Source organism: Xenopus laevis, chromosome 3S, assembly GCF_017654675.1.
Source record: "Xenopus laevis strain J_2021 chromosome 3S, Xenopus_laevis_v10.1, whole genome shotgun sequence".
NCBI lineage: Eukaryota > Metazoa > Chordata > Amphibia > Anura > Pipidae > Xenopus > Xenopus laevis.
The window spans coordinates 41,980,469-41,996,299 of record NC_054376.1 but is presented as its reverse complement, the minus strand read 5'-3'; the positions used below and the strand labels follow the sequence as shown (position 1 = coordinate 41,996,299).

At 39.1% G+C, this 15,831-nt stretch overlaps 1 protein-coding gene across 1 annotated transcript in view; it reads left to right on the top strand.

Moving 5' to 3' along the window:
* The window catches only part of st8sia2.S (ST8 alpha-N-acetyl-neuraminide alpha-2,8-sialyltransferase 2 S homeolog), a 98,421-nt gene extending 85,157 nt beyond the window's left edge, over positions 1 to 13,264 (top strand). Inside the window, exon 6 of the mRNA XM_018255305.2 lies at positions 12,803 to 13,264. Within this exon, the coding sequence (XP_018110794.1) occupies positions 12,803 to 13,088 (286 nt within the window). The 3' untranslated portion in view covers positions 13,089 to 13,264. The remainder of the gene's footprint in view (positions 1 to 12,802) is intronic.
* The last annotated feature ends 2,567 nt before the right edge of the window (positions 13,265 to 15,831 follow it).

Genomic DNA, 15,831 nt, shown 5'->3' with positions numbered 1-15,831 from the left:
AAGTCCCAAAAGGGGCGTAGGGTTTTACGGAGGGGGCCTGCTATCTAAAAATGTATTAGGGGAACATCTTTTAGTTACGTTCATCCTACATAGAAGCCCCTAAATGCACCTATGCAGCCTTTTATGTTAAATGGAATGTGCCTATTATTGTGACAGATGGGTTCATTTCCATCAGGATCTACAAATCAGGAAGTAGAGCCCCAACATTGTATCAGGTATCATGGAATAACTGCAAAGCAACCATGATTCTGCCAGGAAATTCTGACCTCCGACAATATGGGCGATCTGCGGAGTTGGGCTGCAGAAAGCAGGAAAAATACTAAAATTTAATTTTTGAAATTGGATGAATTAAATTGGTAATTTGGGCATGGATGCAGGGAACATGGTGTAATCCTGCCTGGGGTCTGGCTGCACTCTGCACGGAACTACGGAGAAGGAGGGAGCTTTTATTTGCCTTCCACCCCTCATGAATACAGCAATTCTAAATTATATATGATGGGGGTGGCCACAGGTCTCTGTGTTCTGAAGCAAAGCACAGTGACCTGCAGTAATCCATTGATGCTGGAGGGCAGGTTGCAAAAGGAAAAATTGCAGAATTGCAGGAAATATTGTCATGTATGTGTATTTCTATGTCTATGTCCGCTATGTGGGTGCTATTTAAACTTGTGTATGGGTATCAGTAATGTACTGTGGCCATGTGTGAGCAGCAGTATGTCACTATAGATAGATGAGAAAAGTGTGTATTGTCCAGCGCTCAAACACCAGTACTGTTTAGGTATGGGGGACCTATTATCCACAATGGTATGGACCAAGGATTTTCCAGTTAGGAATCTTAATTCCTTAATTTGGATCTCCATACCTTAAATCTACTTGAAATAGTTCAATTGAATAACGAATCCTATATCTGTACGAAAGTTTAATGACTAAACAGAATATACAAAGATAAATGACCAATGGAGTATTAATCTTCTACTTGTAGAATCAGGATGTTTGTGCTGTGTGGTTCCCTTTCTACTCTTCACTTGTAACAATCACCCCAAAATACCCTAGAGCACAAGGACCTGTAGCACCTCCCATTAATGTCAGTGGGAAGTGACCCATGGGCAGTAGTGGGAATTCTGTAAGGGTGATTTAACCAACTAATTTTCAATTTCCCTAAAATTACTTCACATCAGTACTTGCATCAGTACTTGCAAAACTTGACTTTTAAGGCTGAACTTGCAAAAGAAACAATTTGGAAAATATAAATTTTTACACTGCAGGACAGCAGGAGAATGTGTAATTATCCATTGTTTCAATACACAAAATGGCAAGTGCTTAGCTCATCTATCATTTTTAGCAATGTGACTTACATTATTTAGCTTTTCACTCATGTTTCTTTACTGCCCTGTGTCCCGCCTCGCCGAACTCTTGTTTTGGTCATGGTTTCCATGTTTGATAATGAAGCATAATGCTAAGGAAGCAAGATTTTTTGTTAGTAAGATGAATGAAAGAGTAGAACAGCTGCTATGTGTATTCCATTTCTCTGAATAGGGCACATAAATAGCTTTAAATATACAGTATGCCAAATAAAGCCCAAGCGTTTGAGTACATTCTAGAATGAACTGGCTTTAATGTGAGCACTACACGCCAGAAATTGTTTGATTTCTGTGCTTTTCTTGCCCGGTGTAACTGTGTGTATCTAGCAACAGGAGACTATACAAGTCATATAAAGCATTAGCTTAAGGTCCTGTCTCAGTACGGAGGTGAGGCAATTTATTCTGGAAGCCTTAAGGATATATGAGGCTTTTCAGCAGTAACTGTTTTCCCTGTTTCTAATGAATAGTTCTACTCTAATAGGCTCTTTAAACAAGCATGCTTCTAGCGTGGCCTTGTACTGTATCCTGCAGGCCTCCTGTATCTAATCGTATTCATACTGGACTTGCACCACAGAGTTTTCTGTTTATCTGCTACTATATGCTGCTCTTTTAAATAATTGGGCCACGGAGTCTCTCAGGCTTTTCGTTGGCAAGATGAATGGGGCATCGAAGAAAAAGCACATTTGTCCTAATGGCAGGGTGCTAAAAATACAAATCTGGAAATGACCCAGCACCTGCCATGGCTCAGCTAGATAGAATAAAATATTTCAGAGATTGAAAATGCAGGCAGGCATGCACAGCATAGATTAGCAGAGTGATAAATAATGAAAAGGCATAAGCAATAGTAAAAAAAATATATATATATATATACACATACATATATTTATCATTGGTGTTGAATATTTTCTCCATGCATGATACATTTGCTGTTATTGAATCAGTGCTATCGTAAGTAATTTGAGACATCAGATGCAAGTATGCCATATTAAAACACTATTTTGCAAGTGAAAGGTATAGAGATCTATAATACAGTTATGGGACCTGTTAGAATGCTCGAGACCTGGGGTTTTCCGGATAACGGATCTTTCCGTTATTTGGATCTTCATACCTTAAGTCTACTAGAAAATCACCTAAATATTAAATAAATCCAATAGACTGGTTTTGCTTCCAGTAAGGATTAATTATATATTTGTTTGGGTCAAGTACAAGGTACTGTTTTATTATTAAGGAGAAAAAGAAAATCAATTTTAAAAAATCTGGATTATTTGGATATAATGGAGTCTATGGGAGACAGCCTTTCCGTAATTCTGAGCTTTTTGGATAATGGGTTTCTGGATAACGGATCTCATACCGGTAGTTCATCATGTAAGAAATGCATTTCTGAAGCATAGCACAAATGAAGGTGAACCGATCAACTTTCCTCACCTAAGATATGAATTTATTTTATGGCTCAGTTCTCATTTTCCATTTATGCTGTACTTTTTTTGCTGAGGGTACCATCCTGTTGTTAAAGGGCAATACTGCTGCTTAATAATGTACAGTCTCGAGGAAGATCTCGTAAAGGGACAGAAACTATGACAAATACATTTTGTGGACATCTATTTATTTTGATATATATATATATATATATATATATATATATATCTATATAGATATAGATATATATACTTTTGTCATTTGCCTACATAAAAAATCTTTTTATTTTAAGCATTAAATAGTATATGGTCATTTTACAATGGTTGAAACTGTAAATGATGTCCCTATAATACACAAGAGCCATGAATATCCTATAAATGATATGGGGCTCAGTGATGACATCAGTTATAATCGGTGCCTAGGGATTTATTTTCTGTCATATTACTTGTGTGTCTATTGAAAATAAAGGTACCCTCTGTTGCAAAATATGAGGATATTAAAGGTCATCTCATAGTCCTATGACCTATATGAAAGCACTTCGCCTTCACCCTTTATTGGCCATGGAGCACCTTGGTGACATAATATCTTTATGTTTTTCAGCATACATTAATCACTATAAAAATGTCATGTTCTGACACTATAATATGTTGTTTATAACCTAAAAACTTTTGTCTCCAAGCACCTCTTCCCCCCCCTGCCTTCATGGAACCCCCCTATTTTGACACTTATTCTCTTCTTCTCCAGAACTGCTCCTGCTTGCCCTCCAGCCCTACTCATTCCCCACCTCCTCTCCCACCTCCTACCTTTTCCCCTACTCCTCTACTCTTTCTAACCTGTTGGTGCATATAATATGACCTCTAATATTACGTCACTGATGGGAGGCTGGACTGATAGGAGAGGAAAACAGCAGAAAGGAACAGAAGGTTCTTGGAAGTAAAAGAGAAGAGAGTGAAGGGCAATAGTTTGAAAGGCAACATTGTTCAGAGCATGGAGCAATGGAAGAGAGCTCCCAAAGTGAAACACATGCATACAAATTCTACAGAATATGATGAATAATGTACCCCCTATTTATATTTAAGATATTAGTAGTCAACTTGGAGTTACATGACCATGTGAAAGCACTAGACTGCAGATGACTTCTAATATCTTTATCCATTTCAGTAAGTGTAATGTTCTGAATGTTCACTATCTTTCCCTGTTTATATATTGAAAACAGAAATAGAGCAATATATTGCATTGAAATGATGCTCCCTCCTAAGTACTCTCAACAAAAATTCCTTAATTATAAATTGGCATCTTACCATGGGTATTCGCTCTAAGACATGGCGTAAGTCTCTCGGTAGATTACCTGCCTGTAGCGTTATTTTTTTGTAGGCACCTCGTTCTTCTTTTAAGGTGTAATTGAATTAAGTGTATTCTGTAGCAGCTGCATTCTGCTCTGTGCTGCCACAGTCAATTATTTACTTAACACATCTCTGGAACACATATAGTGGCTCCATTCTGATAGAAGGCCCTTCTGGCTGGATCATTTTCTCTCCAACAGCTGTGACCAGCTTATCTACCTGAGCACCTGCTCACATGGATTCTCAAAGTGTTTGTAGTTTAGATTGGACCTGTAATGAAACAGAACAGCCTGACATTCCACAGAAGTGCGAGACCATTCCTGGCGGGACACATAATTCTTCTCTCATTATGGACAAAAAGATAAGTATCTGAAACACCATGTTAGGCATATTCTCCAGGAGCTGTCCTTCATTACACTTCGCTAATAGGATTTTTAATCCTTTCACATATGTATACTGTATTTCACTTTGTAGGGATTACTCACCAAGCCCAGTGTTGTTGTCATTTGAAAATAGAAAGGGATGAAACCCACCTGTTATGTTATCCTTGTCCTTATAATAATAATAATGTATTTGAAAAGCACACTGGCTAAAATTAAGGATATACCCTATATATAAGATGTTTCTTAGCTTAAAGGGATACTGTCATGGGAAAAAAATGTTTTTTCAAAATGAATCAGTTAATAGTGCTGCTCCAGCAGAATTCTGCACTGAAATCCATTTCTCAAAAGAGCAAACCGATTTTTTTATATTCAATTTTGAAATCTGACATGGGGCTAGACATATTGTCAATTTCCCAGCTGCCCCAACTCATGTGACTTGTGCTCTGATAAACTTCAATAACTCTTAACTGCTGTATTGCAAGTTGGAGTGATATCATCCCCTCCCTTTTCCCCCCAGCAGCCTAATAAAAGAACAATGGGAAGGCAACCAGATAGCAGCTCCCTAACACAAGATAACAGCTGCCTGGTAGATCTAAGAACAGCTCTCAATAGTAAAAACCCATGTCTCACGGAGACACATTCAGTTACATTGAGAAGGAAAAACAGCAGCCTGCCAGAAAGCATTTCTCTCCTAAAGTGCAGGCACATGTCACATGACCAGGAGCAGCTGGGAAATTGACAAAATGTCTAGCCCCAGAATTCTGCTGGAGTAGCACTATTAACTGATGCGTTTTGAAAAAAACATGTTTTCCGATGACAGGATCCCTTTAAATCTAAATGTAAAACCAAAATGGTATGTTGATGACTAAACATAACTTTTATACAGTGCTTTACAGATATTATACATCATTCATATCAGCCCCCTTAGATTCTATGGTTATGTGCTACCTCCACAAGCATCATACCTATACCTTGGCTGGTAAACTCCCATCACTAGACACAATGTAGATGTTTAGACAGGTCTTTACCATGAAAAGCAGACATGACACACATGGATGCAATGAAGGCCCAGATTTTATTATAGCAGCTTTGCAGTTGGGAACAGAATTGAGCAACCTGACTGGGAGCCTGACTCTTTAGACCTGTGTTTTTTTTTTATTGATGAACAGACAGGCAATACATTTCTCATGCAATGCTCATTCACAAAAAAGAAAGTACAATATTTTTAAAATGCGTTTTGATTTACCACTTTTTCTCTCTTCCTCCCTCCTATCCCCAGCCTACATGCCCCCCCCCCCGGGGCAAATGCCCCCAATTATTTACTCACCCCTCGGTGCAGATTCTGGCCCCGGAGTTCACAGCAGACATTATCTTCTTCTCCGGTAATTTTCGTGTCTTGACAGCGTTTTCGGCGCAGTTGGAGTAAATTTACGGTCCCTAACAACCCCGCATGCGCTGAAACTTCAGAAAAAGACCGAAGAAAGAAGATGGCACCGGAATTCATGTAGAAGTCAAAGGCAGAGGTCCCTTAAACTATTTGAAGATGTTAATAGTAGTGATGAGTCTAATTTTTGCCAAGACGCCCCATAGGCTTCAATGGGAAAAAAAATGTTGCACGTCCCAAAAAATTTGACATGCGTCCAAAAGACATTTGGGGAGCAAAAGTCAAGGTTTTTTTTTAGGAGGAAAACAATTCGAATTTGATTCGAGTTTTTGGGGTTGAGACTATACGATCGAATTTTGGAAGTTCACATTTTTTCAAAAATAACATACCATTCAAATTGTGACTAAAATCTAATTTATTTGAGTTTAAAATTCACATTACTCTAAAACTCGACTTTGATAAATAATCCCCAAGGTGTTCTTAACTAGTCTCACATTTAATCAGTATTAAAGGGGAAAGTTGGAAGGTAATAAGATGTTCCTGTTGGGTTTCGTATTAACAGCAATAGGTATTACATATTTGGAGACTGTGGTAACATTTTGCAGTTGTATATATGTGCAGGCATGGGCAGGTGGATGGCCAGTTAAGAGCCAGTTGGGTTACGATTAGGGTCTGGCCGGGTCGTTATCAAAACATTGATAGTTTATGTTTTCTCCCAAACGATAATTCTAATAAATCAGTGCCGCTCCATATATATATATATATATATATATATATATATATATATATATATATATATATATACGGAGCTTGATGGTGCCCACCGTTAACTCTGTTAACACCCAGGTGCTGATATAAATGTATAGCATATGCAGGACATTACAGCACTCACGGGATCTTTTTAAGTTGAAGCAAAATTTGTCTTTTATTTTATTTAGCTCAACGTTTCGAACCCTCACAGGGTTCTTCGTCAGGAGTATAAAACAAACCACCAGAGCCCACCACCCCCTGGAAAATATACCTATGGAAGTATTTTGGTGCCAAGCTGTGTTGCTAGGCAACCCCCATTGCTACCGAACCGCGGGTCCTCAGCAACAGGTTAATCTAATAATGTGTGAGGAATAGAGAGTGAGAGTAAAGTACAAGTAGAAGGTACAGAACTTTAGGTGTAGAAATGTGCAGAAAAACTGAGAGCAAATCTTACCGTGCCAGTAAAAAAAAACACTTGCCTAGTCTCCTCCTCTCCTGGTCAATCGGTAGCACAGCTATCGGTGCATTAGCCAATTGAATTGCAGCATAGAGGTGTCCGTGTGTCGTCCAAGTGTCACTGTATTAGTAGAGATCTGGTATCCCATTTTGCATTGGTCTCTCTGAGCGGAATTACAGGGGTTTGCACCACAGTCTCCCTGGGTGGAGGGAATATAATGTTTGAGGCAAATGTGCCGTCCTCTGTGCTATGGTCAGACTTACATGAGGGAACCCAGAAAGTGGTCTCATATACTGTTTCCCCTCAGTTTTTCCTGCACATTTCTACCTCTTAATGTTTTGTACCTTCTACTTGTACTTTACTCTCACTCTCTATTCCTCGCACATTATTAGATTAACCTTTATGCTCACATCTCTCCACACTCCATATTCTCTAACCATTGCTTTATTATTGCTATTTATTTTACATTATTTTGTTGGGAACGTGGTAATAAAAGGAATGTAGACAACAAAATACATTTTGTACTAACATAATTGTTGGTTGTTGCTGAAAACGAGAGAACTAAATACAAGAACAAAACTTGACGTTGAATGCCGCATGTGCATTTTGTTGACAATATCGTCATGAAATATTACTGTAAAGTGCTTAATAAATCCATAATCATTTTTATTGAAAATTCAGCTGAATATATACAACAAGGCTTCTGGAAATGGTGGTGACAGCTCAGCAGGACATAAACAAACAGCTACATATTCACACATATTGTATTTCTTCAAATAAAGATACATTCCAAACATTACCCTAAAAGCCTGAGGGAATAAAATAAGATTTTTATGTCTACTTGGCACTAGTGATGGGCAAATAATTTCCACATTTCGCCGCGGGCAAATAAACTCGCAAAACTGCCGTGAAAATTCGCTGGCGTCAAAAAATTTTTGGACGTGCATCGGAAAAGTCGCTCACGTCAAAATCGTTGCGAGTCAGTATTATTCGGATGCCCATTGATATTAACGCCAGTGTCAAAATTGACACAGGCAGCAAAATCCGCATTTTGCTAATTTTTCGCTGGAAATTCAAGAATTTTCCGGTGAATCGAAATGGGACAAATTCTCCCATCACTACTTGGCAACAATAACCAATTGGATGAACAGGAGTCTAGGGCATATTTATAATACAACATACATTGCCAGGCATAGTTTTTGTATGTGTTTTTTGCTTAGAGTGACTCAGACGGAAGCAATGTAAAATAACGGCATCAAATCTGGTGTTCGCGTGGTTTAAAATTACACACACCTTGATAAATTCGCCATTTATGTTACACCATTTTTTTTTGTCAAAAAGAGATCAGCATTGAGGTGGGAGAAGGACATGCTGTAAGTGATCAAGACAAGTGAAGAAATGAGTGGAGGTATCAACATGAGTTTGGCCGACACTGTTTCACAGGAGGGAAGAGACATTTGTAGGAGAATTGACATGGTTTACAGAGGTGGGAGGTAACAGTGAGAGAAGATCTGAATGATAAGGAGTGACCCATAGTAACCAATAAGATGTTTGCTTTTAAACAGTTGACCAGTCAATTATACCTGCTGAGTGGTTGCTATGGGTTACTGCACCAGGGGCAAACTTAGTGCCTTTTATTACATAACCCCCTATGTGTGCCAAATGGAAGGTGAGTACAATGGGAGGAGGTGGTACAGGTATGGGACCTGGGGGTTTTCTGGATTAATGGTATTTGCATCATTTTTAAGTCAACTAAAATATCATATAAACTTTAATTAAACCCAATAGGCGTATTTTGTTAGTCGGAATTAAGCACAAGGTACTGTTTTATTATTGCAGAGAAAAAGGAAATTATTGGATTAAAATGGAGTCTGCGGCAGATGACTTTCTTGTAATTCTGAGCTTTCTGGATAAAGGGTTTGCAGATAATGGATCCTGTACCTGTATCAGCATCAGTATAGCCAACACAGTTTAACAGTTGGGATATACCTGAAAAAATCCTGCTCTTTAGTGAACAGACTAAACATGTATTTATATAGCGCCGACATATTGCGTAGCACTGCAATATATACAGTATAGCTAACCTGTTGCTCATAATTCAGCCCTTACAATCTAATTTACCACATTGCGTTGAAGGTTGAGGAGTCAGTTATGCCTCGTGTATGGTTTCGGATGGTGGGAGGGAACCAGAACACCTGTAGAAAAGCCTGTGCAAGACATGGGGAGAAAATAGAAACTCTTCGCAGAATTTAGAGTCGATTAATATATATATATTTTTTTTTTTTCAAAGAAGCATTTTCTCAATAATATTCTTTCACTTTTGTCCTTGAACAATAGAGTCTGGAATGCCTAGGAATAACATTTTTATTATGCAGCACAATATAACTTTATACAAACACAGGAAGGCATTTTGCCACAGTGGTGTTCAGTATTAGCGAATGACGTTGCCTTTCATTACGGTTTTCTTTTCAGGCAATGCCTGAATCCTAGCAATCATCCCAAATTCATCCACGTTGAGAAAAAGTTTATACAAAAGCATTTGATGGGCTTTATTATTTGGGCTCTCTGCTGGCTATATAGTACTTATCTATTTTTTTTCTTTATTTAAAAATTGTTATTTATATTTCTCTCTTGTCCCCCCTTACTTCTCTCTCTCCAGCCCTTTTACCAATCACCATAGCAAATAGTAACCTCTAGTGGTGGAAAATGTAACATGCGCAAAAAACCAAAGTCAGGAGAACTTAAAATGACAAAAAAAAGACCTTTAAATACATTTAAAAAATCCTGTACAGGGCAGGTGATAACTTTGCCTCTGGCAGCACAGTAAGTGTCACCTCTGGTAACTTTAATAGCTAAATTTTAATTTTATTTTTTTAAAAGTTGGATATGCTCCCAACTCCTAGACCTGCTCTGACGCAATAGAGACAAACTAAGGGTACGTGCAAAGTGCAATTGGCCTTTTTTTACCCATAAGGCAAGACAATTCCAGCACCATTGTGGGCGTACAAGGATCTGCACTCAGTGCATCAAAATTGCTACCCTTCTACACAGCATCAGAAGGGGCAGAAAAGATGCAATGGTGAATGGTGTAACTATACAGTACTGCAAGGCAGTGGCATAACTATATAGAAGAAGAAGACCCCATGGGTGGCTGGGGAACAGGGGAATCTCAACAGCAGGGTCTGCTTCCTTTATTGCTGGAAAAGGATCTAGGTGGCCTGGAGATGTTGGTGGGAGGCTGGGAGTGGGCAGGTAGGGGGCTGGGTAGGGATGGCTAGGCCCCTTATAGATTTTTCTGTGAGATGTCCTGGCCAAAACTATTTATACCATTGCTGCAAGGAGCATGTTTTGATGCTAGTACCTTTAATAGACGGTATTAGTAAGGGGCATATTTATCAAGGGTCGAATATCGAATTTGAAAAACTTCAAAATTCGAATTCAAAATTAATTTGAAGGTTTTTTTGGCCGAATTGGTCCGATTTCAATCGCATAGGTCTGTATTCGATCAAATTTGAATTGTACAAATCGAAGTAATAGCGCATTTGATTGAAGTCCACCAATTGACTCCAAATGGGTTCTTTGAGGTTAAAACAGCAATTCGGCAGGCTTTAGATGGCGAATGGTCGAAGTTGAATGTTTACAGAGACATTTTTTTCTAATTCGAATCTAATTTGGACTATTCCCTAGTCGAAGTACACAAAAAATAGCTCAAAATTCTAGTTTTTTGAATTCGAAAATTCACCTTGACCTTTGATAAATCTGCCCCTAAGTTTAGCACAAGAGCACACATAGCTATGTAAATGACCCCTTGTATGTTTAAAGGAGAATTCAACCCCCTAGGTGCAAAAATCCTCCCCCCCTCCCCTGCGTAGGCCCCCCTCCCTCCTCCCCTCGGCCTACCTCCCCCCCCCAGGGCAAATGCCCCTAACTTGTTACTTACCTCTCCTTCTGGGTACTCTCCTGCGGAGTTCACGGCAGCCATCTTTTCCCAAAAGCTCTTCTTCCTGTAGTCATCGGTGACTTTCGGGCGCATGCGCAGTAGATCCGAACTGGCAAATGCCTCCTACTGAGCATGCACCACCAAATGCCGATGACTACAGGAAGAAGAGCGCTCGGGAGAAGATGGCTGCCGTGAACTCCGCTGGAGAGGCCAGAAGAGCTTTGGAGAAGCCACACACCACACAAAAACAAAGATTCTTATCCTGGTGCCCAGCAATAGAGGAATCGGCCACCTCACAATACGGGTAAGAAGAATTTCCCTGGCACACAGGAGTTGCGGTAACAGGGCAAGCCCTTGCAATTTTATTATGCAGTTGTGCAATGTTTCGGGGACACACCCCTTTGTCAAGCATAACAAAGGGGCGTGACAAAGGGGCATGTCCCCGAAACGTTGCACAACTGCATAATGAAATTCCAAGGGCTTGCCCTGCTACCGCAACTTCTGTGTGCCAGTGAAATTCTCCGCTGGAGAGGACCTAGAAAGAAGGGTAAGTAACAAGTTAGGGGCATTTGCCCGGGGAGGAGGTAGGCCGGGGGGGAGGAGGGGGGTCCTACGCAGGGGAGGGATTTCTGCGCCTAGGGGGTTGAATTCTCCTTTAAGGAGGGAGCTGAATTTCTTTATCTTACATGTGATACATGATTCGTACAGGGCGAGTCATCTATCTGCTGCAGGAGTGCCCATACTTTTCTCACGTGACGTCTACTTTTAGTGATATTGTCCCATTATGATCTACATCCATAAAAGCATTGTTGGCATTCTGTTTCATGGAAAATAGTTCTTAAATATTGATTTATATTGCTATATTTAACAAACAATTATTTCTTATGTAACCATAACTTAAGAAATTGCTGAATGGAAAGAATGAAACAGGAGGGTGATTTAGACAAGCTGTTTGTTGACAGTGTCTTGAGATCTACTGATCACCAGCTAAAGGTCTACTGGTAGATCCCGATCTACCTTTTGGGCACCCCTGATCTACTGTATCAACATATCTCATTATGATTTATGTTAAATGAAGGTCGGGTACTGAATTGTAGGTAGTATGCCAGCTAACTGAAAAGGATCCTCAACCAAACACCCAAGCTGTGTAGTTTCTTCCTAACCAAGTCCCATTTTGACATTTACCAATGGTTAAACATATAAATGAAAGGAACCTGGGCCCGAGCAGGAGAACGGGGTTAAAGGGTTGTTCACCTTTAAGACTTTTATTTTTTAGTATGTTGTAGAGAGTGATATTCTGAGACAATTTGCAATTGGTTTTCATTTTCTATTATTTAAGGTTTTTTTGGTTAGCTTTTTATTCAGCAGCTCTCCAGTTTGCAGATCCAGCAAGTCTGCATTACCCTAGCAAACATGCACTGATTTGAATAAGAGACTGGAATATGACTAGGAGAGGCCTGAATAGAAAGATGATTAATAAAAAGTGGCAATAACAATAGATTTGTAGCCTTACAGATCATTTGCTTTTTGGAAGGGGTCAGCGACGCCCATTTGAAAGCTGCAGAGTCAGAAGAAAAAGACAAATAACTATAATACTATAAAAAATAAATAATGAAAACCAAAACAAAAGAGTCATTTCTTTTTTCAGCCTGTGTTGATAGACATACTTAAGTTTATATAGTCCTGGAATGGCCTAATTTTGGCACTCATTTAAACTGCAGTGGTTCTCATGATGTGCAATCATATATCTTTAATTTTTTCCCTCCAATAGGTACTGGCTGACTAATAAAGTGCATATAAAAAGACCAACAACTGGCATCTTAATGTACACTCTGGCGACCCGCTTCTGCAACAGGATCTACTTGTATGGGTTTTGGCCGTTCCCCCGAGATCTCCACCAGAACCCTGTAAAATATCATTACTATGACAGTCTTAAATACGGATACACATCTCAAGCAGGTCCACATGCAATGCCCTTGGAATTTAAAGCACTTAAAAATCTTCATCTTCAGGGGGCTTTAAAACTTAATGTTGGCGAATGTGGAGCCGCAACATAGCACTTTACTCAACGCATTTCCTGCAACACAAAGAACCAGTCGGACAACTATAGGAGGAAAATAGTAACACAGTTATTGTCCACATGTAAAAGCGTTATGATGACGGAATTGCAGATCCAAAGTAAGAAAACAAAGGCCTTGTCATGGAAATGCTACAACTGGTAAACTTCAGTGAATAGGAGAAAGAAGTATATCCTTTTTATTCCCGTCGGCACTCAGAGACCTGGCACATACAGTACAATTCTATGTCCAAGGTTTAATCTGGAAATGTTTCATATAAGCAATCATGAATTGGAATGGATCTGCTGTATGATTTTCTTTACATTGTTACTGTCCTCCCCTTTCCCCTTGAAGTTGCACTTGATCTAGATTAGTAAAACAAGTGGTACTTGCACTTCCATGACTTGAAATGCGTGGCTCCCCGGAACACATATAATGCACTTAATGACAGTCGCAGTAACTGGAAATTAAGTAGGAAAGTAGAAAATAGGAATTTTAGAAGCTTCTACTAAATCCATGGAGTATGGTTGCTTTAGACAAACTTGCGTTTGAATTTATAATTGCCTATAAATATTTGATGTGAACGTCAGAACAACTGGAGTGCAAACAGGCTTACCATGTATTTTCCTTTCAGAATAAGAGTCATACAACAAAGGGGTAATGTATGTTATAGATGTGTTTAAAACCAAGAATAGTTTGTCACATACCAGTCTCAATGTAATACACAATGGAATTAATGTTACTATGTCACAGACTTCGTTAAAATCAGCAGAATTTCTCTTATTCCGATTTTTTCTCATTGGAGAACACCATTTTTTCGTAGGAAGAAAAACTCAAATTTTTCGGGATTTATTAAACCCTGAGGTTGTTAAAAGTCCAAATAAAAAAGTACTCCAACTAAGATCTGCTGAGTTAATGTAGAAGTCAATGGGAGATTTCCAGAAGATATCCTGATCTGTGCTGGGCTTCATGCAGTAATCCGAAGATTTCATAGTTTTACGCGACAAAGACGAAAAAGTTGTGGTATTTGAATTTTTTCACGATTTTGTCAAATTTTTCCGCACACCAGAAATTTTTGGGAAAATGTATTGATAAGTAAGAGGAAAAAATCTGCGCATATTTGGTCGGAGTCGTTTTCAGAAAATTTCAGTTTTACAATGTAATTGAGATCTTTATTTCAGCTCTCCAGATGTTGCAGAACTAAACCCCCTAATGTTCTCCAATAGAGAAATTTTTCGCCAGGTTTTGCCATGAAAAAAATGCCCATAGGCAGCTATGTAATAAAAGGCCCTACGTTTGCACAGGAGCAGTAACACATAGCAACCAATTAGTAGTGGGGCACATTTACTGGTCACCTGTTTAAAAGCAAATACCTTATTGGTTGATACGTGTTACTGCTCCTGTGCAAACTTAGGGCCTTTTATTACATATGGGGGAAAGACTCCAATGAGTGAAAAAAATTGTCGCCCATAGACTTCAATGTGTTTAGTGAATTTTTCGCAAAACTGGTCAGATTCACTCATTAATATTCTTCAATAATCGTAAGCTGTTAAGTGATATGAGCTGTTATATAGCAACATCAGAAGTGTTATATAGCAAAGTCATAAGTGGGAAATGCCATTTCTAAATCTTTACAATAGAATTGTACATGGAACTGTAGAGTAACAGAGGAATACATGTCTTGTAGAGTGTGACTGATACAGACCAGTCCCAATGTTCAGTGTTTGAGGTTATGCTTTAGATATCAGGTGTAGAGGTAAGTAATAATGACAACATTCAATATGTTCAATGGTCTAATAGTTTCTGGTTCTCTGAAGTTGATAAATGTGATCCTGGAACATGTCCTTATGGGTTTGGTTTAGTCTTGACCTGCTATTTTGTTGTTTGTGAAGCTGGGTAGCAAGAGGTGCCATAATTTAAAGTTTTGTATAATTCAAGATGCTTTGTATTTGATGCTCTTAATATCTTGGGACAATTAAAGTCAACTATAAATAGGCAGACTTTTTTTTCAATAACCCACAGATAATTTGAAGTTGCTGTCTGCAGCACTAAACACTAAACATCTGCTTTTTGATACACAAAATATCACACACTCGGAGTCTGACCAGTGTTGCTGCCTACTTCATACTTTGAGGATACATTGGCAAGGAATCCTATCACCATTCAGTTTTTGTGGGACTAAGCAAATACATTTACAGAACACCAAGGCATAGCATTTAGTGGTTATAACACTGGCATGTTCAGCCAGCAATCTCATACAGGCAGGTTGGTGGTTTCTTAAATACTGTGTAGCTACCACTATGTGAACTCAGCTTCTTGCTTTAAAATGTGGTGAAGTACCTAGATGTGTGATCCTTACTGTTGGGGTCTGTGATTTGCCTCAACCTGTAAAATACATCAAATGTATAAGAGTTGTTTCAGACAGAGGTGAAATTTACTGTATGAGTTTGGCCAACACAGAAATGTCTAGCCTAAATTATATACATTTTTTTACCCAAGGGAAACAGCCTGACAGGCTCTGCTGGGATTCAAGCCAGGGACCTTTGGATTGCTGGCTCTTTGCCTTAACCATTGAGCAGTCTGCAGGGTTGCTTACTATCTATTACCTGGCCTTTGCAGCCCTGATTGGTGGTTTGGAGTCAGCCAATCAAGGCTGACTCTGCCCTATTCAAGGCAAGCCCACCTCACACTCCTTGCCTGAGCATTACCTAAAATAGCACTGTGGCATTGACCCTAGCTAAGG